The sequence below is a fragment of the Saccopteryx leptura genome, chromosome 2 (assembly GCF_036850995.1).
Source record: "Saccopteryx leptura isolate mSacLep1 chromosome 2, mSacLep1_pri_phased_curated, whole genome shotgun sequence".
In the NCBI taxonomy this organism is placed as follows: domain Eukaryota; kingdom Metazoa; phylum Chordata; class Mammalia; order Chiroptera; family Emballonuridae; genus Saccopteryx; species Saccopteryx leptura.
The window spans coordinates 181,954,858-181,980,197 of record NC_089504.1 but is presented as its reverse complement, the minus strand read 5'-3'; the positions used below and the strand labels follow the sequence as shown (position 1 = coordinate 181,980,197).

The 25,340-nt window shown below is 45.9% G+C and overlaps 1 protein-coding gene across 7 annotated transcripts in view; it reads left to right on the top strand.

The window, feature by feature from the left end:
* The window catches only part of IQSEC3 (IQ motif and Sec7 domain ArfGEF 3), a 125,971-nt gene that overhangs the window by 37,184 nt on the left and 63,447 nt on the right, over nucleotides 1–25,340 (top strand). For all 7 annotated transcript variants that reach the window (XR_010749288.1, XR_010749287.1, XM_066369552.1 and 4 more), the window contains exon 2: nucleotides 2,230–2,313. Coding sequence is in view for 5 of the 7 variants with exons in the window: in XM_066369552.1 (XP_066225649.1) it covers nucleotides 2,230–2,313 (84 nt within the window). In the remaining 2 variants the exon portion in view is untranslated. The remainder of the gene's footprint in view (nucleotides 1–2,229; nucleotides 2,314–25,340) is intronic.

Here is a 25,340-nt window from a genome sequence, read left to right as displayed (position 1 = left end):
TTTTTAGGTTTTATTTATTTATTAATTTTTAGAGAGAAAGAAGAGAGAGAGAGAAAGGGAGAGAGAGAAGGGGGAGGAGCAGGAAGCATCAACTCCCATATGTGACTTGACCTGGCAAGCCCGGGTTTCGAACCAGCAACCTCAGTGTTCTGGTTGACACTTTATCCACTGTGCCACCACAGGTCAGACGCAGCATGCTCTTCTTATTTAGCCATATGTTGTGGAAATCAAACCAGACCAAGAGACATAACACATAGTTCCACAGAGATATAGCACATAATTCCACATAGAGATATAACACATAATTCCATGGCATGGGTGAAGCTGTCACAAATTACTCATACATCCCTGATTGATTAGAACTCAGGTTATTTACAGTTGTTTTGTTTCCCCCCTCAGTAAAAACAAGGCTGTCATAACATTTTGTACAAATACGTTTATGAACAGAGACTTGCATATTTAGGGTATAAAATTCCAGTGGTGAGGTTGCTGGGTTAGAAGACCTGTGTTCTTTTTAATTTCCAAAAATAGCTGTAAACATTCACATTTACACAGGTAATTTATGAGGGCAGCTCTCGCCCCACATCCTCACCAGCTCTTATATTTAAGAGTCTTGTTAATGTTTGCCAGTCTAGTGGATGGCAAATGGCATCTCAGTGTTGCTTTTTTATTTACTATAGGGTGGAACATCTTTCCATACATTTATCAGCTCTAGATTTCCTCTTGTGTCAACTGGAATTCATAGCCTTTGCCCAGTTTGTTTCCCTATTGGATATGTCTTTGCACTATGAATTTGTGGGAGTTCAAAGTAGAATATCAACGTGCCTTCTCTCATATGCATTGCAGATATATTTTCCCATTCTGTCATTGATCTTTTGACTTACTAGGGTATCTTTTTTTATACTAGATGTTTTTCTGTATAGTCAGATATGTTTATCTTTCTCTTGGCTTTTCCATTTCCTTTTGTGTTTTAAGTCTTCTTAACACCTAGGCTATATTCCTAAGTTTACTTCTTTATTTACCCTTCTTTTATTTTTCTCATTTAAACGTGCAGTCTCTCTAGAATTCTTGTGAAATTAAGGTAGGCTTCAGTGTTATTTTTTTCCATGAGAATTGCCAAATTCAGCAGCTTCCAGTAAAAATTGGATTTGGACAAAGAGTTCTGAAGCTAAAGAAGTTTCAAGATCCCTTTCAGGTGATCCTTTGGGTCCCTTCCAGGTCTGACATTTTCTGACTCCATAATGCCCAGTACAGTAACTGCTTGCTAAGAGAGAGAGAGAGAGAGAGAGAGAGAGAGAGAGAGAAGGCAATGGACAGCATTACTTTATGAAAAAGTAATTTCAGTAATAAACCCCAAGTTGGCTCAAAGTGGATAGTAGAATCACAGCATTTCAGAGGTGGAAGGAACCTTGAAAATGATGTAATTGCTCTCAGTTCTGCCTGCCTTTAGAATTGCTTAGGAGCTTAAAAAAAAGTTCTGGTGCCCCCGAGCCAGGCCAGACCAAGTAAATCAGTTCTTGGGAGTAGGACCCAGTCAGGGATGGATTCCAAATCTGGTGATTCTAATAAGCAGCTGGGGTTGAGAACTACTTCCGTAATTCAGCTTTCATTTCATCAGTCAAGAAACTGAGACCCTGAAGAGGTGAAGTAGGCATCACACAGCTGGCCAGCTGGCATGAGGATTCAGGTCTTTCCTTCCTGGATTGGCTTTTTTGTCTTCATCAAACAAACCCTTCAGGCACCATCCCTTGGGGTTTCAGCTGCCAACACTAAATTCTCTGTATGAGTGCTTTATATCTTTGCATATGACCAGCTTTAAAGTGTTCATTTACTGCACGCAGTTCTGTGCACCACAGATGATTAGACCTAGTTTGGCCTTGCCGGACCTTAGTGGGAAATAGGGCTGTAAAGGACTATGATGATGATAAAAGATGGAACAAATGGCTCATAAAAGTAGAGGAGCCTACTGAAAGGATGAAGGTGCAGAAGTAGAAAGGTCAAGTGGACTGCAAGCAGGAGGAGGTGTTTGAATTGGGCCTAATGGGTGATGGATGGTAAAGGCCTTGATAACAGAGAATGAATGCTGCAATTCTGTCCCTGGAGCAGAGTTGGTGACTTCAGTGACACAAGGGCAAGTTTTCAGGGCCGTAACAGCTGGTGTCAGAGAGGTGAGCTGGGCCCAGCCTGTCTCAGCTGAGCTTTGACCTCCTTCCTCTGCTCTGCCCTCAGGAATGAGACCGTGTTGCATCAGTTCTGCTGCCCAGCCGCTGACTCCGAGCAGAAGCCCTCCTGTGCCGACCTGGCCTCCCAAAGGTGGGAAATAATTGGTGGATGGTCCTCCCCTCCTCACCCCCAGGCCCTCCCCCTCAGAGCAAAGCACACACCGCTGCACTATTTGGCCCCTTCCTCTTGAGTCTTGTGTTTTTGCTCTTACCTCCTTCTTCACACTTCCATTTCTCTTTGCTTCCTCTGGGCCCCAGATGAGCCATCCCTAACTCTGAGGTCATTATGCCCTTTTGTTCAAATCCCAAACCTGTGTTCTTCCTCTCTGAACGCCTATGTAAAAGACATTTTCAAACAGCAAGGAGAAGTGAATGTGACTCCGTGTAGAGAACACAGTGGGTTGTCTGGCACTCAGTAGTTGCTCAACCAATAGTAGTGCCCATCTTTGCCCTTATATCAAATATTTACCATTTTCTTCCTAATCTTTCTCCTTCCATAACAGAACCAAGATGGCTGATTTTCATTTCAGGGATTTTTCAACCTTTGTTGAGTTAGCTGACAACCTGATAAGGGAGGAGAGTGTTGAAAAGTCAGGGTTCAGTGTCACTGTCCCAGGCTTTCCTCTCCATCTTTTTTGGGCTAGCCGTACGCTGTCTTTCTTCCAGTGTCCTTCCCTTGTGTTCTCCCTCCTTCATACTTTCATCTTTCTCCTCCCACACTTGTCCCTCACACTCCCTTCTGTTCCTCTGTGCCCCTCCCCCCACATCGCTTTCCTCTCCCCATCATCTTGATCTGTGCACTTTCCCTCTCTGTCCCTTATCACACTTTTCTTCTCTTTTTTCACCCATTTTTCTGTCTTACAGTTCTGCACATTTCTCTTGTTAGTTCATTCAGAGCTATGATCCTTTGATTCTGGACTAAAATTTGCCCCATCTACAGTCTCCTGTTGTCAGCATAAATTTGGACAAGTTACTTAACTCCCCTGGGCCTCAGTTTTATCATCTGTGTAATGGAGGGGTTGGTCTATGTAGAAAGTGACATTTACATGTAACCTCACTGAGCATCTCACCTGCTTAGGAAAACGAGATCAGGCAAGTTATAACCCTTGTCTTATAAAAGAGGTGAGTGAGGTGCAGAGCACTCAAGGGACTGGCCCACAGTCCCACAGCCAGTGAGTACCAGTGCCAGATGCACACTTAGGAAGTTTGACTCCCACTGCTTGCCATTTCCCGGTTTAAGACTTAACAATTCCATGATCATTCCCTTTCTTCTTTGGCAAATAATTAGATAATAATCAGAGATGGTGATTATGAAGCTTTAAGACAGAAAACCAACCCCTGAAAGGCATTACTATGCATTTTCCATTAAAGGGAAGTTAAAGGGGGTTGGGGACAAGGCAGGGCTTAAGGAGGGGACTGTGGCAGTTGGACCACACAAGAATACTTCCAGATCCTTCAGTCCAGGGCTGCGGGGCAACAGTTGTTCCGGGCAGATGACTATGTTGGAGAATTGAAGGCAAAGGGAAGGACCAGGCTCTCTGAAATGTCCTGGGTGTTCTCTGTGCCAGGACATAAGGCCAAGTAAGGCCACTTGGGTCCTTGGGGAGTTCCCCATCTAGTGGGACCTTGTGATACCTCCACATTAAAAATGGCTCACCTGGAAACTAGATAGAAAGAGAGAAATGGAGGAATGAGAAAGGGGAAGAGAAAGGAGAGAGGACACAGAGTGGAGTGGCATGGGATTGGTCTGGGAGGAAAGAATTAGGGGGCCCTGGATCCTCCCATGAGCTGTCACTGTGCAGACATGTAGCTGAGTCTTCTTCCTAAAAATGTCCTCCCCTGCTAGGAAGCAAGGAAAGATGTCTAGTCTGCCTCTACCCCATCAATCAAGCTCAATTTAGTAGATGTTTAATTGCTGCTACCCAAGCAATAGGCATTGGGGAGGATGAGTAACACCACACTCACAAAGCTCAGCCCTGGGGGCCCCAGCAACAGAAATCTGCCCTTGGATTTTCCTTGGTCCTTCCTGTCTCTCCCACCCAGTATCCCACTCTCACCCAGAATTCCCACCCAGTATCCCACTCTCACCCAGAACTCCCACCCAGTATCCCACTCTCACTCAGAACTCCCACCCAGTATCCCACTCTCACCCAGAACTCCCACCCAGTATCCCACTCTCACCCAGAACTCCCACCCAGTATCCCACTCTCACCCAGAACTCCCACCCAGTATCCCACTCTCACCCAGAACTCCCACCCAGTATCCCCCTCTCACCCAGAACTCCCACCCAGTATCCCGCTCTCACCCAGAACTCCCACCCAGTATCCCACTCTCACTCAGAACTCCCACCCAGTATCCCGCTCTCACCCAGAACTCCCACCCAGTATCCCGCTCTCACCCAGAACTCCCACCCAGTATCCCGCTCTCACCCAGAACTCCCACCCAGTATCCCACTCTCACCCAGAACTCCCACCCAATATCCCGCTCTCACCCAGAACTCCCACCCAGTATCCCGCTCTCACCCAGAACTCCCACCCAGTATCCCACTCTCACCCAGAACTCCCACCCAGTATCCCACTCTCACCCAGAACTCCCACCCAGTATCCCGCTCTCACCCAGAACTCCCACCCAGTATCCCACTCTCACCCAGAACTCCCACCCAGTATCCCGCTCTCACCCAGAACTCCCACCCAGTTCTTCCACTCTCTCACGTGCTAACACTGCCTGGTGAGGCTGGGCCCACCCTGCAGTCTGGCTCCTGGTGGGAAAGGGTGGGGAAGAGGTGGGTGTATATCGGTGCAGGGAGGGGTGCTGCCCCCTCATGGGGCCTGGGCTCCAAGGGATTAGGTTCTTTTCCAAGACTCAGGGTGGGACAGTTGGAAACCTATTATCTCAGTTTCCCCAAAGGGCAGGCCCTGAGGTTGCTCTAGGGAGGTGCTCTAGGGAGGCAGGGTGGAAAGTGGAAGGTTTCTGGGAATGTTGTTCATGGAGGGGCCTGTAAATGCTGCCTACTGGAGCCCTTCCCTCTGGTTGAGGCAGGGAAGCTTGAGCCCAAGTTGGTCCAGCTGTTGTCTATCTCTGTTCTCAGTTATTCCAAGCTGTCCTGTCTGTCTGATTTGTAGTTTCCTAGAGTGTGTTTTGTGTGTTTCTGTCTGTCCATCTCTCTCTGATGATAGTTTCTCGACCTCTCTGGGAAGAGGCTGTCTAGATGTTTTCTAACAGTGTATGTGTCACTCAACCTGTCTATTCTTGGATTCTTGGGGGAATTCCATCCTGAGATAAGTTTTCTCCCATCATACTCCCAACACCCCTGCTCCTAACCCTGTCCATGACTCCTTCACAGCCTTAAGCCCTTCCCTTTATCCAGGTGTTCCGCCTCCAGTGTGGCTCAAACCTCCCTGTGAGTTTCTGTACAGAATGTAGAGGTCAGAGACAGGCTGAAAGCCAGCACAGGGAGCGTGGGCCACAGAGCCCTTAAGACCCACCGGGTATCTCCGCACAGATCAGTCTGGTTTCCTGCCAGTTCAGCCAGCCTCTAGCCGAATCAGCATCCTCTGAGCATCTCTAGGAAAAAGCCAATTGATCTCTACAGGAGACACCAACAAGGAATCCAAAGCAATCATCAGATTCAGGGTCACTAGGACCCTTTTTGTGTGATCCCAGAGCTGGCCACAGAGGCCCCCTCACCTTCCTCTGTACCCTGAGGCCAGTGGCGACCACAGTCAGCACAAGTTTGAGGGGATGTTCCTTCCCTGCCCCCACCCCAAACTGTGGAGCTGAGCAAGAATCCTTCTTTCCTAGAGCCATTGGGTTCGCCCTGGAGGCTACAGTGACTGCTGATCTGTGTAGGGAGGAACTGCTGCTGCAGCCTGAGGTGAACCCTCAGCCCAGGGGAGAGCCCCAGGGCCCCAGAGAGCTCCTCACCCCTCCCAGGAGGGGTGAGCTCCAGCCCCTTAGTGTGAGCCAGGACAGCCTTTTCCAGCTATTGGGGGATGAGGTCAGGAGAAATTTATCTTGGGACCTGGAACATGCCAGGAAGTGAGGCCCAGAATTTGAGCAAGTCTGGAAGCTGCATGTCTGTGCGAGGGAAGCGTGTGGCAGGCAGCCTGGAACAGAGTACAGTGGAACAGTTCTGGGGCTGGCATAGGGTTTTCATGGGCTCTGCTGTGCTTAGGTTCACACACCCCTAGGCATGCGGCCTCAAGGTGAGAATTGGGGAAGTGGGCCCAGAGCCAGCCAGGGGCAGCAAGTCCTTGCTAGGATCTTCCATCCCCCTTCCCCACATCCTCCCCGCTGCTCGCTGACAGTAGGGCTTTATTCTGGGGAAATGAATAGGCTAATAATTGCAGCCCTACTTTCTATCCCATGGGCTCTCCTCCTTCTCAGACTCGCAGTGGCATTCAGAACAGTGACCCTGGAGCCGGCCAGCTGCCTCCTAGCGTCTAGGGCAGGGGTAGTCAACCTTTTTATACCTACCGCCCACTTCTGTATCTGTTAGTAGTAAAATTTTCTAATCGCCCACTGGTTCCACAGTAATGGTGATTTATAAAGTAGGGAAGTAACTTTACTTTATAAAATTTATAAAGCAGAGTTACAGCAAGTTAAAGCATATAATAATAATTACTTACCAAGTACTTTATGTCGGATTTTTGCTAAGTTTGGCAGAATAAATCTTTATAAAACAACTTACTATAGTTAAATCTATCTTTTTATTTATACTTTGGTTGCTCTGCTACTGCCCACCATGAAAGCTGGAACGCCCACTAGTGGGCGGTAGAGACCAGGTTGACTACCACTGGTTCTAGGGGAATGGCAGCCCATTCCTGTCTATGGGTAGCAGTGGAGCAGAATGAGGAAGATTGGCTTCTATTAAGGGTGTCAACAGGAGGCTGCAGGAAAGATCAGAAAGAGAAGGTGCTGGGGAGAAAACAGAACAACCCCAGGGTGAGGAGAGGATGGGGTGGGAATGGGGGCACTCTGGGCCCCAGCAGACTGGACCAACTCACCCGTGTTTGGGCCTTCCTCCTCAACCACCCTGCCCTACTCCAGAATGGAAGGGACACTAATATTTATTGGATACAGTATTTATTGAACATGCTGGGGATGTTGCACTAAGCACTCTCAATATTTTATCTCAATTCTGTGAGATAGTCACCACTCCCATTTACATATAAGGAATCTGGGATGGAGAAAAGTTGGGTATCTTGATAGAGGGACCACAGTGAATCAGGTCTGGAGCTGGAAGGGGAGCCCAGGTCTACCTCCAAACGCAATCTCTTTCCATGAAGTGCCTGCTAGGATTTTTTTTTTAATAGCACATAGGAGACATTCTTTGAGGCATTTCATTTCATCTTAAATAACATTGCCTGACCAGGCGGTGGCGCAGTGGATAGAGCGTCGGACTGAGATGCAGAGGACCCAGGTTCAAGACCCCGAGGTCGCCAGCTTGAGTGCGGGCTCATCTGGTTTGAGCAAAGCTCACCAGCTTGGACCGAAGGTCACTGGCTTGAGCAAGGGGTTACTTGGTCTGCTGAAGGCCTCCAGTCAAGGCACATGTGAGAAGGCAATCAATGAACAACTAAGGTGTCGCAACGAAAAACTAATGATTGATGCTTCTCATCTCTCTCTGTTCATGTCTGTCTGTCCCTATCTATCCCTCTCTCTGACTCTCTCTCTGTCTCTGTAAAAAATAATAATAACTATTATTATTTTCTCTGATTATAAGTTGCACTTGCTAGTTGTTGGAAATGTGGGAAATATAGAAATATAAAGAACATAAAAATTGAACCCAGTCATCTAGAATTAACTGTTAATATATTAGTGTGCAACTTTCTGGGGTTTTATTCTTCTGTGCACTAGTTTTTACACTTCCTCCCATTAAAAAAGAAACAAAGGGTTTTGTAGCCTGCATTCCACACTGCATGCACTGTGCGAGCCCCTGCCCTAGTGCCTCCAGCTCTCACCTGTCATGCGCTCAGGAGCCGGCAGAGTGCGCAGGGGCTGCAGGCCCTTGGGAAAGGGCCACCCTTCCCAGAAAGGCTGTCAGGGAGAGCCCTGTGTCCCCTGTCCTGTGCATCGGGCTCACTTTCCTCTCTCCTAACCATCCTGAGGCATGATCAATACACCAGTGAGTGTTTACTCAGCCATTATGGAACAATTAAATTCTCAATCAATACAGTTTAGTCTTTAAACTGCTAAGCTTGGGAGCTTTGGTGTCAGTGCCCACTCCATTTCTCAGGTCTGAAGCTCAGAGGCTGCTAGGAAACTTGCCCCACCCACTGGTGGGAGGGGGAGGAGTCACTCTGGGGCTGCTGGACTGTATCCTCCCAGTCCCTAAAGAGGCACAGAAAAGCCTCAGCTTCCCTCACAGGCCCTGGGGGTCAGAGCAGGAGGGGGCGAGGCCCAGGAGAAGTTGTCTGGTCGTCTTCAGAGTCCAGTGGTAAGTACCCAGGCCTTTGCAAGGGTTGAGATGTGACCTGACTCAGGGCTGTAAAAATTTCCGTGCCCTGCCTTGGAGTGGAGTATCCTGCCTACTTGGTCCACATGGAACTCTGGGGACTGAGGACTCTGGTCTGGAACACAGCAGGGGTAGGGGATGGGCTGCTCCTTCTTATTTGGGCTCTTTGAGCAGATTTGCTCACCAGTATTCTGAGAATCTTGTGTACTTACAGTAGAACCCACTGTGGCTCTGGGTCCTGTTATACCTGTGGGTGACCATATAAGAGGGCAGAAGAATGTGGCCCAGCAGCTAATGAAGTCTGTTCCCAATGAATTATGTGGCTTATCACTTAACCTCTCTGTGCTCTTTGCTCCACTTGTGTCATCCCTGGAAGACTCAGGAGGCACAAAACCAAAATAGATGTCTAATTACTGTAATACCTTGGTATTGGGTATCCCCCACTAATTCCAGAAAGTGTTAGAAAAGCTGTCTTATTATGTTTGACTTTCTGTTCAAAAGGCTTTCCTCAACTGGGATGTAAAACTCATGTTTGGAGTCAAGTATTTGTCCAGGCCAATTTCTTTGTGTATTTTTCCCTTCCAGGCTTTGAGCCATCCTCCAAGACCGGTCTCTTCATGAAGCCTAGGTTGTCACCAGAGGGTACTTGGGAAGCTTACCTGTCCATGGAGTTATGGGGAGGGCTATGCAGTGTGACTGAGGCCACGCCATGGCCTACATTCAAAAAGCTGCTAATTAAGACAAACTTCCTGTCAGTGGCATTTAGAGAATTCCTCCTCACTCAGTATTTGTATTTTGTGCCCCCCTCCCATGAGAGTGGGAGAGAAAATACTAGCTGTCCTGTGTGCACACTTGCTATGGTGCTGCGCAAGTTTTATCTTATTTAATTCTCACTAAAGCCCATAAAATGTTATTAGTATCATTTTTATGTTACAAAGACACTGAGGATCAGAGATAATGAAGGACTTATCCAAGGTCCATATGTCTTCTGAAAGGCAGAGTTTGCATTTGTTGTTGCAGCTTCTACCACTGGAGTCAGTTAACAGAATGGAGATGTTTCTACGCTTCGGAAGTGAAAGTATGTCAGGGGGAGTGAACACCTGACGACCACTTCCCCAGATGCAGGTGGTAGGCTGCCTAGGGTCAGTGCCTTTCAGAGAACTTGGCTTGTGTAGTTCCGGACTAAGAAGGTCAGGCCTGATGTTCCTGCCTCTCCACCCTGGGCAAGAAGCTGTTTCTGAGCTCTAGGCAAATTAGGTAAACACATCAGAGCAGCCAAACTGAAGAGGGAGATGACCAGAGAACAGTTTCAGGGGTAAAAAGTTCTAGGCTCTATTATTTAAAGAAAGAAACATAACTAAAGATAATACTTCCAGAACAACAAAATGGAGTTTTACCACAAGGAAGGTCTGGCTGTCTTTCAGTCAGCCTCCATTAATGCAGAATTTTGTCCAATTTTCTGTTTTATTAACTGAGAACTTCTTGTTTGAGTCTTTCGGATATTGTGTTTTGGGTTTTGTTTGTTTTGTATTCTCAGAAAGGGCTGCCTCTCTTTGCAGGCCTAGAGGTTTTTCTAACTTCATTATCTCCTGTGCTTTTCTTGTTTTGTATTTCTTCTCTGAAAGGGCATCTTTACTTATTTATTTATCCTTTTTTTTTTTTTTTGTATTTTTCTGAAGCTAGAAACCGGGAGAGAGTCAGACAGACTCCCGCATGCGCCTAACCAGGATCCACCTGGCACGCCCACCAGGGGGCGTCGCTCTGTTGCGACCAGAGCCACTCCAGCGCCTGGGGCAGAGGCCAAGGAGCCATCCCCAGCGCCTGGGCCATCTTTGCTCCAATGGAGCCTCAGCTGCGGGAGGGGAAGAGAGAGACAGAGAGGAAGGAGAGGGGGAGGGGTGGAGAATCAGATGAGCACTTCTCCTGTGTGCCCTGGCCGGGAATCGAACCCGGGACCTCCGCACACCAGGCCGACGCTCTACCACTGAGCCAACCGGCCAGGGCCTTATTTATTTATCTTTTAACTAATACTATGACCATGAAAATAATTTATAATTCCAATAGGAGTTTTTGATGTACAACTAAAAGGTTTTAAATCTGTTTTATAAAATCAAAAAAGAGGAAATAACCTTAATCTATAGCAAGGGTGATTTAATCATACCAGGCATTCTTAAAGGCTTTATTGGTTTTGAGAGGCCTTGGAATGACTTAAGAAAGGAGACTTTTTAAAGGAAAAAAAAAAAAAGGAGATTTTTAGTGACTTCTTTTGACAATTAAGAAACAAAACAGGTACTGTCTCAGAGGGAAGATGGCCAGGCATTGCTGTCTCCAGCAAGGATTGTAAGGGGAGGCAAGAGAAGGGGTCTGTGGATTTAGAACCTCGGGACATCATGGCTGGGAGCAAGCCCAGGCACGTAATGGCCCTTTACTGAACAGACAGGAGACCCAGGCCCAGAGGAAGGTGCCTTGCCCGAGGCCCTCCAGCTAGTGAAGTGCAGAACAAGGGAGAAGCCAGGCTTCCTGACCAGGCCGGTGCTGTGCACCTGACTTGGACACAGCACTCCCTTCTCTGCGCCTTGGTGTCCTCAGCTGTCACATGAATTGGGGCAACTGTCTAATCCCCAAAGCCTGTCTTGCAGTGATTCTATAAGAAGGCACTGTGCCTTGGCCAAGGGTAAGACATGCACACGGAGCTACCAGGAACAACCACAAGCACAACAAAGGACAAGTGATATGATGCAGACAGTAGACTCAGACTGTAAACCCAGGAGGCAGAGGGGAAAGGCAACACTTAGCCTGGTATGAGCATACGTGAGAAAAAAGAAGTGTTGCACAGGCTAGTGCATGGATTATTTTTCTTTCTCTGATTTATTTATTGTTAAAACACAACAAAGTTTTATAAAGGAGAAAACCCTCCCTCACTCATCACCTACAGTCCCTGCCGAAGTAATTCCTATCATTTCCCGGTTCGCCACACGTTTGGAGCCGTGTGTCCCTGAATGCCACAGGGAGAGCATGGTACCCACCTCCCCTCCTCCATGCTGGCAGACTTCAGCATGGGTCCTAGACCCAGATGCAGTTCTGTTCACTCCAGGACAGGAACGATGGGAAATGAAGGAGGCTGACGTGGACAGTCAGTCATGACCTTAACATCTCCCGCATGTACAGCATTTTCCAGATTACAGAGCTCCTTCCTGTCCTTTCACTGATTATTTGAGCCCCACTAAAAACCTGTTAGAGGTCACAAGGGCAAGAATTATTGTGTCCATTTCACAGCTGAGGCGATTCTCAGAAAAGAGGAGCCACTTGTTCAGGGTCTGAAGGTGGGAGCTGGTGGAGGGTAAGATGAGAGGCCACACCAACAACGGACCACATGAGCAGCGATGTGAAGGCCTTGCTTCCTCCTTGTCTCTGTTTGAATGTGTTGCCTTGGTCATGCCCCTGGGCCACCACTCACATGGACTGGCAGACTGGCGGGGTCGTGGTGAAGTCACCATGTGCTAAGTCTAGGCCAAAGTTTTGCAGCTTTGGAGATCAAGTTCCTCTGATTCCAGAGAAATTGACCTGCCGGAAACAAATTCACAAGAGACTGACTATCATATTAGTGTGAATTTCCTAATTCATAATGAGAAGTGATCCTGGTGAACAGGATACTCTTAATTACTGATCAAGAAAGAACTTCAAGTATGAGTCTCCTTTCTTCTCCAAGGGCAGAGGGCTGAGCACCAGATGATTTTCATGGATTCCCTGCTAGGCCGGAAAGGAAGAGAGCTGAGGCGGTGGCAAACAAGCTCCCTGGGTTGGAAGACCCATTCAAAAAAGATTTCGAGGCAGCACTAGAATGTGGAGCAGTTGAGAGCATAGACAGAGCAATTCAAATTCGTGTTCTATCCTGGTTTGGCTTGTGACCTTGGTTAAATTATTTAAGCATTCTAGTCCTCAATTTACTTAACTGTACAATGGGAATCACAATACCTCTTACCCCTTAGGATGGTTGGGAGAATTAATTGAGATGATGTGTGGCCAGGTGTCTGGTATATAGTCAGCATTCAATAAACACTAGCTATTTTTTAAAGCTGGATTTTTCAAAAGCAGAGAGGGGAAAATCAGTTAAGGTCCAGGAGTCTCAGGAAAAAGGGTCTAGAAACTCAGTTTAGAGAGAATGGGATGACAATTTCAGGGGATGGGGTCCCAGTGGCGGAGCCCTGGTATTGCAAGCAGCAAGGGATACACTACCTTGCATGGTGTTCAGGGTCACTGAGCTATTCCCTTCATGGAGAGGGTCCCCCTCCTTTGGATGGCAGGCAATGGGTGTGGAGGAGGAGACAGTTTTTCAGATGTTTTTATTCAAGCCTAGCCCATGAAATGCAGAGTGTTGGCTGGAAAGACCCCAACATTCCAAACAGACAAGAGTCTGAGAACTGAGGGACCAATTTGGGGAAGAGATCAAAGAATCTAAAGACCCAGATGAATGCCAATCAAGCAGGGTAACGGCTGGGAAAGGAGATTTTCTAGACATCAGGGCAGGAGAGGAAATGATTTAACCCGGCTCTAGGCTGTCACAGCCCAGGCCAGAATGAGATTGAGAGCAGAGGCATTTTTATCAGGAAAATCTGCTTGCCAGTTTGTTCCCTTGAGAAACAGAGATCGTTTAACCCCCTCAGGGAAAGGTTTATGGCCTGACACTGACTTCTGCCCTGTCTGTGAAAGGCTCCCCAAGCTGGGATTTCTGAGGCTTCTTCCCAAAGCCAGTGTGTCCTACATTGTTTCTTTCTCCTAAACACGTTTGGAGATGACCTGTGAAACCACAGAAGTGAGCAATGGTAGGCCGTTCTGATACTGTAAGCTTTGTGAGTGGTTTCAACTGTAGCAAGGAAGATTGAAGCTAGACATTAGGAAGGACTTCCAGTAGGAAAGGTAAAGATAAGGAAGGTGACTGTAGGGAAACAGATAGGAATCTTGTTCCATAGTAACTTGGTGGATGTCCAGAGCAATATCCTACACCAGTGTTTTTCAACTGCTGGTACGCATACCAGTCCTCCAGAAATTCCATGCAGGTCTGTGAAAGGTTACCCACCCTGATGTTGTATGAAGACGATAGACCCAAGGATCTTAGTCAGATTTGCTTATGCTCAGGGTAATTTCTGCCTTAGTGGTCCCCGAAATAATTCTTCTGTTTTCACCAGTCCCCAAATGTAAAAACGTTTAAAACCACCGACCTACCCTACAAGTAATTCTAACATTTCCATGTCTTGTGTCACAATACTCTTGTTTTGGCAAGTACACACCTGACCATCATAAGTGCCTGTAAGCCATCGAGACCTTTCCCCTAGCATGTGGTGAAATTGAGCCTGTGAGGAGCTGGAAAGACACCTTCCCTGCAAATGGCTCAGGACCAAAGAAACATCCTCTCCTCGGGGATGAGGGTGGGCTGGCCTGGGTTGGACCAGGAGGAGGGTGAAACGAAAAGATTTTAGGTGTCATGCCCTGCCTCTGTGTTGAGTTGTATGTGCACATGGTCTGTGTAGGTCACCGTCAGAGGGCTCTCCTAGAGGTCCAAGGACAGGACGAAGTCTTTGTTCTCCAGGGAGCCAGATTGGGCAGGGGCAGGAAGCTATATTTACTGAGCATCATATTGGTGCCAAAGGTTTTATAGACATCACCGTATTTCCCCTTGTATAAAACGCACCCTTTTTTGAAAAATTTGGGGTCTAAAAACTAGGTGTGTCTTATACAGTGATTGTAGTTTTTTTACTTGCATTTCCCACCTTTTCACTCTTGTTTTTGTGCTCATTGTAGAAGACAGTGATTCGTCATCAGACACAGATGAGGACAAGCTAATGGATGGGAGTTGTGACTGATGAGTTGTATGAATTTTATGATGAATAAAATGAGTTCAATAACTTATGCAATACATTTTTTTTTCTTCAAATTTTGGGCCCCAAAATTAAGGTGCGTCTTATACATGGGGAAACACGGTATTTTACTAAGTCTCCCAGCAAAATCATGTGGTAGGTTGTTTTTTTTTTTTAAGTGAGAAGAGAGGAGATAGTGGACAGACTCCCGTATCTGCCTAGACTGGGATCCACTCAGCACCCCAGTTCTGGGGCTAATGCTCGAATCAACTGAGCTATCCTTTGCGGTTGAGGCTGATGCACTGGGACAAACCAAGCCATTGTCAGCACCAGCCTGATGCTCTGGCTGTGGCAGGGGAAGAGGGAGGGAAGGGGGAGAGAGAAGAGGAGAGAAGCAGATGGTCACTCCACTTGTGTGTGCTGACTGGGAATCAAACCTGGAACATCCATTCGCCAGGCCGACACTCTATCCACTGGCCAGGGCCGTGAGAGGTGCCTTAACTTCACACATGAGGAAATAGGCTCAGAGAAGTTAAGGAATTAGCCCAATGTCACACAGATAGGGAGTGGCCAGATTTTAACAATGGTTGGTCTGCCTGATTCCTAATCCCACACTCATTACATTCTGCTGCCTCCCAGCCCTTATTACCTTCTGGTAAACTTCTCTTGGCCTCATCTCAGAACTTCAGTAATTACACCATACAGAAAAGTCCAGTACTTCTCCATTTAAAGTACTCTAGCACAAGACACCAAGAACATTAAAAAAGGCTAGTTCAAGTTAAATGACTGTTCTTTATTCTGAAGTCACATCCTTCCTACTTTTCATATTTCTTTATAATAGAGGGAAAGTGAAGAGTGCTTTAAACATTTTTTAAAAGATTTTCCCATTGATTTGAGAGACAGAGAAGCATTAACTTGTTCTTCCACTTAGTTGTTCCATTGGTTGCTTCTCATACATGCCCTCATGGTGGGGTTGAACTCGTGACCTCGGTGCTCTGGGATGATGCTTTATCCACTGAGCTACCTGGCCAGGGCCAACAATTTTTCTTATTTAGCAAAACAGCTTGTTGTAAATCTTAAAAAAAAAAAAAAAAAAGAAGATAGTTACCACTATATAAGGCTCACTGAGCATCTGACATGTATTGCACCTGCTTCTTTCATATAGAGAGAAGTGAGGTATGAGGAGGTTAAGCAACATTCCCAAGGCCACCCAGCAGGTGAGAGGCAGAGCCAGCGCTCAGCCCCGGGCAGCCTGACATCTGTAGCTGCCGCGGACCAGCGCGGCTCCTAATAACAGTGCGGAATTAAGAAAACACACTTGTCAAAACAAAAACGATGGGACCAGGAGGACTCTTCAAACTGCCTGGCAGTATCCGAGTGTCCCATAGCCCCAGTTTGCTTTATTATATAGCCATATGCAAATCAAGGACCCTGATACAAAGTTGCACATCCAAGGCTAAGACAGGAACTCTCCCAAGGCATAAAACAGGATGCATTAGTGAAATCTACCAACATCTGAAACAAACAAAGAGTCAGAGGAAGGGCATGTATATTGCTTCCTGCAACCCAAGGAAGGAAGTGGAGTAGGTGCAAACACTCAGCATCAAAGCCAAATATGGAGATGGAGGGGGGAGAACTTAGCCTTTTGCTAAGTCTCGAATCTACAATGGCTTTTTGCCATTTACGGTCCACAACATATGCCCCTTTTCTTTATTTTTAATTTGTGTGCTGAGATTTGCACTTATCTGATTTCCTAGTTTCCCAGATTCTAATTTGGAGGCAGACAGAAAAAATACAGAACAAAACACAAAATTAGTATAGCCAATGCTAACAGATACCCAAAACAAGTATACTAATACATCACAGTTATTAAAGCCTTTAAGCAAACTCTTGGCTAATACAACAAGAATCTATAAAAAAAGTAATGTCCTTAACGTGTTCACCAAGTCCAAGTTGGCACCAACACCATTCCAAATCTCTGCAAATGCAACCCAACCCCAGTTCAGTCCATCAAAAACTGTCACAGGAGCAGGAGTCCAGGAAAAGTCCATATTCAGGAAAAGTCCACATGGCACTGGAATTGCTGTCACACTTCCACACTCTGCAGCTAGTGTCAAAGTCCCAATGACCGCTGCTCCCAGCTGGCAATGACCCAGGTAGACTGGAAAAGCCATCCACAGCACGCATAAAGATGGAGCTTCCTTTTTCTTTAAACTGGAAAGATGAACCCAGGGGGCCCTATACTGGAGCTGTACAGCCATGGGGTGGTGAGGAGAACCTTGGGATACACTAAGCTGGGTGGCAGAGGTAAATTTGTAAGTTAGGAAAAAAGGAGCTCTAAATTAGGAGTAGGTCCTAGCCTAAAATATGAGTGGGGCATTGAGGCAAGAGGAATAAAGGAAACACTATATATTAAACAAAGCAGCAGAAAACAGGACTATCAATACCCACAACAGAGATCTTCGAGGGAAGAATAAAAAACCTGAATATTCAGGCAGACATAGTTAAGTGGCCCTTGTGTAAATGAGATCAGTTTACCTGCTACTTGGAAGAAATACCCTAGGCTCGTCCACAGTGTCGTAGATGCGGCTGACGGCCCTGGGCACCTTCAGCCTTCAGTGGCAAATCCCAGCATTCTGGGCAAGGTTAGGTCACAGGTGGCTGGAGCAGGGTTGGAAGAGACTGAACCCTCCCTTAGAGGAGTGAGGGGCAAGCCTACCTTCCAGTGTCCCTTCTTCCTCACAGCAAAAGCATGTAAGTCTGGCAGGCTTTGGCTCAAATGACCATCCTTTCCACTATTGAAGCAGGGCCCTGATGAAGTTCCAGTTGGAGTGTTGGAGCCTTTGAGGGTGTATGCCAAGAGCTAGTATTTTACCTGATCTCCTTTGGGCTTTTTCTGCCTCTTGCTACCTTAAAAGCCATGCTCAGAAGATCTCGCTGAGGGGCTTGAGGGTCCCTATCTGCCTATATATCTGGAGCTATTTGGAAAAAGACAAAACAGTGTTATTAGCTGGAATCAAAAAAATAAAAAAAGGGGGGTAGTAGTTTGCAGGACAAAAAAATTTGGCATCTCTTGTACCTCAGTATTCAAAAGAAATTGAAGTAAAAAGCATGATAGGGTAGACCTGCAGGAGTTCCAGGATATGACTCCCCCCCCCCCTTTCTTTTTATATTATTTACGATTGATCTTCAAGCAAATGCCAAGCATACTTTACAATATTTTGACTTCAAAGACTGCAAGAAATTCTTGACTTTGTTAACTTTTAACGAAAATAGAGTAAATGCACCTTCAAGCAACATTCCCACACTTATCAAAACACCCCCTTAACATTAATTAACAGGCACTTTAAAGAGTACATATCAAAACTGAAAAATCCCAGTGTGATCTTCATTATTCTCCTATAGTAAAAAAGTCTTTACACTTTTATTATGTAAACCTATGCTGTTTCAAGCCTTCCACTTGCAGCCTGGAACAGCCTTGCTAAATTAGCAAGTCTTTTGGATCCAAAATGAGCGTGCTTTACTTATTCCAAATAAAATTATATTTATGTAGGGAAATGAAATTATTTTTATTTTGTTTTCAATATTAGAGCCGGCATTCCCAAAATTATTATTATTATTACTTTTCATGTAAGGACTTAATCCAGGCCTTATAAACAAAGACACTTAGACATTAAACAAAGACTTCACATACAATCACACAAATCAAGAGTGAAACCCGGGGTTTTAGAGATTAAACTATGGCCTGCTTGATCTTAAGTAGGGCTACCTTAATAGGAACGTAATAAGGATATACACTAAACAGAGATCTCTCTCGAAATTCTCAAGACGGCTGTATGAGATTTCTGTTCAGCAACACCCAAATCAGGCCCCCCTTTCGCCCTCCTTTCAGGCAATGAAGCAAGAAAGAAAATGATCTAAAACATTAAAAAAAATAATAATTGAGAAAGGGAAGAGAGCATAGTAAAATAAGTCTTATGCAATTGCTCTTGTGAAGTAAGTCTCTCATCCAGAATCATGGTGTCTCACCAGTCATTCAGGGATCCACCGAGGAGCTTCAGCAGACCTAGGAAAAACACACACATATCCTCAGCCCCATAAGAGAATAGGGTCTGGCCCTTGCCAGATTCCTGTGAGTGGGACCCTCCATTGCACTTCAGGGAAGGCTTTCCTTGCAGGGTTCCAGAGTCTCTCTGCTGCTGAATGACCCTGTACATCAGTATTCAAAAATTTTAAAGTAAAAAGAGCATGACAAAGAAGATTTGCAAGAGTTTGAGGGTATAATTCCCCTTTTTTATTTTTTCCAATTGATTTTTAAGTGTTTGATGTGCACGCTCTACAATGCCTTGACCCTGGGGATTGTAAGGAATTCCTGTCCTTAGGTCAAGTCCAAAAGTCTGACAAAATGTAGTAAATGCTTTTCCTACATATGCAGGAGCATTGTCAGTTTTAATCGGTTTAGGAAGTCCAATAATAGAAAATGCATACAAGCAATGAGCTATAACATGCTTAGCAGCCTCTCCTGTTCTGGAGAATAAGTACCCTCTGTAATGTGGACAAAGGACTGTTTGCCAAATGGAGGTATATGAGTAACATCCATTTGCCAAAGTTGTCCTGGTAGGAGTCCTCGAGGGTTAATTCCAAACGAAGGGACAGATTGTAGTATAGGACACCTTGGACAAGACTTACCAATCTGCTGTGCTCCTTCCCGAGAAAGTTGAAACTGTTTACACAGGGCTGCAGCGTTCTGGTGATGGATAGTATGAGACTGAATTGCTTGATCTGTCATGGTTGCTCCAATAATTTTCTTTTGGGTAGCTTGATCAACAAGGGCATTCCCTTGTGCTAAAGCTCTAGGGAGCATGGAGTGAGCTCGAATATGTCCTATAAAACACGGAGCTCTATGTTGACGTACAAGTCTTTGAAGAAGGAGAAACTGCTGAAATAGTTCCTCATCAGCAGTTGTTCCTAAGACAGCAGTCTCTATAGTGGAAACAACCATAAGTAAATATCTGCTGTCTGTATACAGATTAAAGGAGGAATATGGCAAATGCTGAAAAGCCATGATAATGCCATGTAATTCTACTCTTTGAGCTGATTTTAAGGTGACTGTTTCAGTATAAAGCTGTCCATCGATTATTAAGCCTGCTATTCCTGAGCTGGATCCATCAGTAAAGACTGTAGGTGCTTCAGGAATGGGCTCATTAACAACTGTCTTAGGAAATATAAAGGTAGTAATTAATGAAAATTGAACTATTTTATCAACTGGGTAGTGAGAATCAATTTGGCCTGTAAAATTTGCAAAAGCGATTTGCCATTTTGTGGAAGTTTCCCAGAGCCATTGTTGTTGATCCTTTGAAAAGGGAACAACAACAGTCTGTGGCTCAAAACCTATAAGCTGTAAGAGTCATCTACACCCCTTGATAATCAAGGAGGCAACAAGATAAAAATATGGAGATAAAACTTGCTTAGGAGTAACAGCTAAATGAATCCATTCAATAGGACCTGAAGCTTGCCACAATAGTCCCGTTGGAGTGTAACTCAAGGGACATATTAGTAAGGCAATTGATTCTTCAGGATTTATGCATTTTAGTTGTGCTTGTTGCAAGGCTTTTTCTACAAGCTTTAAAGCTTGTTATCCCGCAGGTATAAGTATATAGCTGAGGAGAAGTTGGTTCAGCTGAGCCTCTAAGAATATCAAAAAGTGGCTTCAGTTCTCCAGTAGTTAATTTCAAGGAAGGTCTAAGAAGCCAATTAATGTCTCCTAACAGTTTCTGGAAATTGTTTAAAGTTCGCAAATGATCTGTCCTGATTTCTATTTTCTGTGGGTGAATTTGTTGTCCCTCAATAATTTGTCCTAAATAAGAAAAAGGTAAAGATTGCTGTACCTTTTCAGGAGCTATATAAAGTCTTGATTCTTTCAGAGAATATTCTAGTTGTTGCAAAATGGTCAACACAGTGTCTTTATCTGGATGAGCAATAAGAATATCATCCATATAATGAATTATGTATGCCTTAGGGTGCTGCCTTCGTACTGGAGAGATGGCTTGAGCAACATATTTTTGGCACAAGGTAGGACTATAGCCATACTTTGAGGCAAAACGCTCCACTGGTATCGCTCCATGGGAGCCTGGAAATTAAGTGAAGGAACACTGAATGCAAAACGCTGGCAATCGTTCAAGTCAGCAACTACAAGGTGATAATTCCATGGAATGGCAATAGAAGGAAGTCCTAGCTGGAGAGGACCCATAATTTCCATAGTCTTATTTATTGCTCTCAAATCTTGTAATAGCCTCCAGTTTCCTGATTTCTTTTTAATGACAAATATAGGCGTATTCCATGGACTATTAGATGGTTCAGTGTGCCCAAGCTGTAGCTGTTCCTGTACCAATTGAGCAGCTGCCTTAAGTTTCTCCTGAGAAAGGGGCCATTGGTCTACCCATACAGGATTATCTGATTTTCAAGTAATTGGGTCTGTACAATGCATTATTGGGGTAGCAGGAGCTACCAAGGCCCCTATGCTAAATTTTGCCTTCTGGTATTGGGTGCCACTTCTATGGGGGTGAGAATTCCTCGCTGTTCTTTCCCTAGTCCCTTAGTGGGCAAAAATCCCTGATCAAGCATTGGAGTGCTAACTAAACTATTAGGACTGACAAGCAACGCCCCCATATTTTTCAAAACATCTTTACCCCACAAATTAACTGGCAATCCAGGGAGCACATAAGGCTGAAAAAAATCCAGAATGACCTTCTTTATCTTCCCATTGTAAAAAACTAGAACTTTGTTGAGGAGATTTACTCTGCCCTATACCTTGTAATTCTGTGGCTGCTGCATGAGTGGGCCAGGAAGGAGGTCAATGTAGCTTAGCAATAACAGATACATCAGCCCCAGTATCTAAAAGCCCTTTAAATTTACGCCCTTGTATTGTTAGTTCCATTTCAGGGTGTTCCTGACCTATTTTTTGAATCCAATAGTCAGGATCAGTGGAGCCAAATCTTTGATTCTCTCGGGGTCCCTTTAGCAGGGTTTGGCCTTGTCTTAAAAGAGGTAAAAGGATTAATTGAGCAATTTTCATGTCAGGGGAGATAGTGACTATATTCCTCAAAGTGTGAGCCATTACTTTAATTTCCCCTGTATAATCAGAGTCTATTACTCCAGGAAGAACAAAGAATTCTCTCATAGTTAAACTACTTCTGCCTAACAAGATTCCTACTGTGTTACTGGGAAGTGGCCCAAAAATTTCAGTGGGTATGGCTTGAGGTCCCATCTCTGGAGTTAATATGAATTGGGAGGTGGGAGTGAGGGCCAGTCCTGCACTGCCTGTTGTTGCCTGGGATAGCTGGGCAATGTTTGGCCTGCTGGAATCAGAATTTGCTGAGGAAACACTGACATCACCCCTATTGTTTGATGGGGCTGGGGAGGGCCCCATTGTCCATTTCCCTGCCCTCCAGTAGTACATTTAGGCCTCCCCTTATTCTTCCAATGTTTCCCTTGTCTACAAAGTGGGCAGAGGTCCAGGGCCTGAAGGGCTGGCTGTCCTTGAGGGAGAGGCCGAGACCAATATCTGGGGGAAGCAGGGCAGTTTCTAGCAAAATGCCCCGAACCCCACATTGAAAACAGTTTCTACGGGCAGAAGTACTTCCTTGACCTTCCTTCTTTCGCTTGTTCTGTCCTTTATCAAAGTACTGTCCTGGAAATCTTGCCTTATTGCCTGTGGTAAAAGCAAGACCTTGCATGTATGAAGGCCCAATATCGGCGCATATTCTAATATAGTCCTCTATATCTCCTTTCTTGCGGCGAGGCCGAAGTGCAGCCTGACAAGCAGAATTAGCATTTTCATAGGCTAGTTGTTTTATTAAAACCTTTCCCAGGCCCTGGCTGGTTGGCTCAGTGGTAGAGCATCGGCCTGGCGTGCAGAAGTCCTGGGTTCGATTCCCAGCCAGGGCACACAGGAGAAGCGCCCATCTGCTTCTCCACCCCTCCCCCTCTCCTTCCTCTCTGTCTCTCTCTTCTCCTCCCGCAGCTGAGGCTCCATTGGAGCAAAGATGGCCTGGGCGCTGGGGATGGCTCCATGGCCTCTGCCTCAGGCGCTAGAATGGCTCTGGTCGCAACAGAGCGATGCCCCGGAGGGGCAGAGCATCACCCCCTGGTGGGCAGAGCGTCGCTCCCTGGTGGGCGTGCCGGGTGGATCCTGGTCGGGCGCATGCGGGAGTCTGTCTGACTGTCTCTCCCCGTTTCTAGCTTCAGAAAAATACCAAATAAATAAATAAATAAATAAAACCTTTCCCACATTTTTATCCCCTACTATTCTCTCAACTGCTTGAATTAGCCGTGAGACAAAGTCTTGAAATCGCTCGTCTGCACCCTGCCTAATTTTACCAAATTCTTCCATTTTGGTCCCTGGAATAGGCAGTCATTTCCATGCCTGTGTGGCTATCTGATCAATTATATCATAAATAGCTGGTTGATACTCTAATTGAGTTGCTGTACGGGCATATTGTCCTTCTCCAGTTAACATATCTACAGTAATAGCAACCTCCTCTTGCTGATTTTTCTCATCCTGCTCTATAGCCTTTTCATGAAAGTCTGAGTTCCACAGCAAATAATCACCCCCGGAGAGACAAGCATGAGCAATTGCCTTCCAGTCATTTGGGGGAAGAGCCTTTGCCCTAATAGTATCTAATAAACCAAGTGTAAAAGGGGCAGTAGGCCCATACTGAGCACAAGCAAGTTTAAGCTCTTTCAGAGTTTTAAAAGGTACAGGTTCATGTTCTCACACTAGTCTCCCCATATCATCCTGTCTTTCCACAACAGGAAAACAGGCAAAGCCATCTATTGTTTCCCCTACATTTCGAGCCTGGTCTATAGATTGTTGGAGAGGGGATTTCCCATATTTTGAGCTATAGACTCCACAATCAGCCCAATGAGGGAACGGAGGAGCAGAGGGTTGAATGTAGGAAGGAGCTGAGGGCAGTGGAGGCCCCTTCGGCTAAGGCAGCCATAGCCACGGATTTTTCATCCCCCCGTCATCCTCAAACTCCAAGTTATCATCATATTCACATCCCTCTGTTTCCGGCTCACCCTGATACTCTTCAGACAACGAGTTGTCTTCATACGGAAACATTTCTACAAAAAGGTCCTTTATTTTTTACCCTATCTGTCCCATATTCTTTTACTCCCAACTACACTTTCCCCCAAAACTTTCTTTACTCATTGTGCGCACTTCACTTTGGGGAGTTCCGTCACCTTCCTTCAGTTTTAGTTTCCTGGTACTCATACTCAAGTCCTTGTTCAGGCGCCACTTGCCACGGACCAGCGCGGCTCCTAATAACGGTGCGGAATTAAGAAAACACACTTGTCAAAACAAAAACGATGGGACCGGGAGGACTCTTCAAACTGCCTGGCAGTATCCGAGTGCCCCATAGCCCCAGTTCGCTTTATTATATAGCCATATGCAAATCAAGGACTCTGATACAAAGTTGCACATCCAAGGCTAAGACAGGAACTCTCCCAAGGCATAAAACAGGATGCATTAGTGAAATCTACCAACATCTGAAACAAACAAAGAGTCAGAGGAAGGGCATGTATTTTGCTTCCAGCAACCCAAGGAAGCAAGTGGAGTGGGTGCAAACACTCAGCATCAAAGCCAAATATGGAGATGGAGAGGGGAGAACTTAGTCTTTTGCCAAGCCTGGAATCTACAATGGCTTTTTGCCACTTACGGTCCACAACATGTAGCTGCCACAGAGCTGCCCCCAATCATGAGTTGGCTGACATTACCCATGGCCTCATGTGCTCCCTCCTTTCAGGGACCTCAGAGGCACTCAACCCTGGACCAGACTCCCAGCTCCCCAGCCAGTGAACAACAAATGCCTCTCTTCAGTATACCTCTCCTAGCATCAGCTGTGTGACTCCTGACAGAGGGCCAGCATGGGGGTGCGTCCTGAAGGGACCAGTCTGTTTTCTCTCCTGCAAGTCTTCCATACTGAAATAAAGGACACACCAGCTGTGGTCAGATCCCTGCCATCTTGCAGTCCTGCTAGCATGTAGGATCGCGTGCTGGAGGAGCTTCTCAAAGGTCTGAAGATCTTTAGTCCTGTCCTGCACACCACGCACACTGGTGCTCCCGCACAGCAGCTGCCACAGGCTCACAAAGGACAAGCAGCATTTGCCCCAAGGGAAATTGGGGAACTGGAAACACAAATTCAGGACAGGGGTCTCTGAGGAGGGAAGGAGAAGTACACAGGGCATTAAAAGCTTCTTCTTTCTTTCTTTTTTTTTAACTTAAGTGAGAGGAGGAGGGATAGACAGACTCCTGCATGTGCCCCGACTGGGATCCACCCAGCAACTCCTGTCTGGGTCTGATGCTCCTCCCATCTGGGCCCTTGCTCACAACTGAGGTATTTTTAGCACCTCCCATGTCTGGGGCTAATGCACTTGAATCAGTTGAGCCATAGCTGCAGGAGAAGGGGAGATAGAGAGAGAAGGGGGAGGGGGAAGGGAGGAGAAGCAGATGGTCTCTTCTCCTGTGTGCCGTGACCAGAATTGAACCTGGGACTTTCACATGCTGGTCTGATGCTCTACCACTGAGCCAGCTGACTAGGGCCACATTAAAGGCTTCAAATGTGCTCTTTCTTGAGCTGGGTACGGGTGTATATTTTTCTTTATACCTTATCTGTGTTATTCATATTTGTGTTATAGAATAGTTTATAGTAAAAGAAGAAATTAAGTAAGAACCAGAGTTCACTAGGTGAACTGTAAATGATAACTGCTGTGCATCCCCGCTGTGAGAGGACTAGGTTTTGT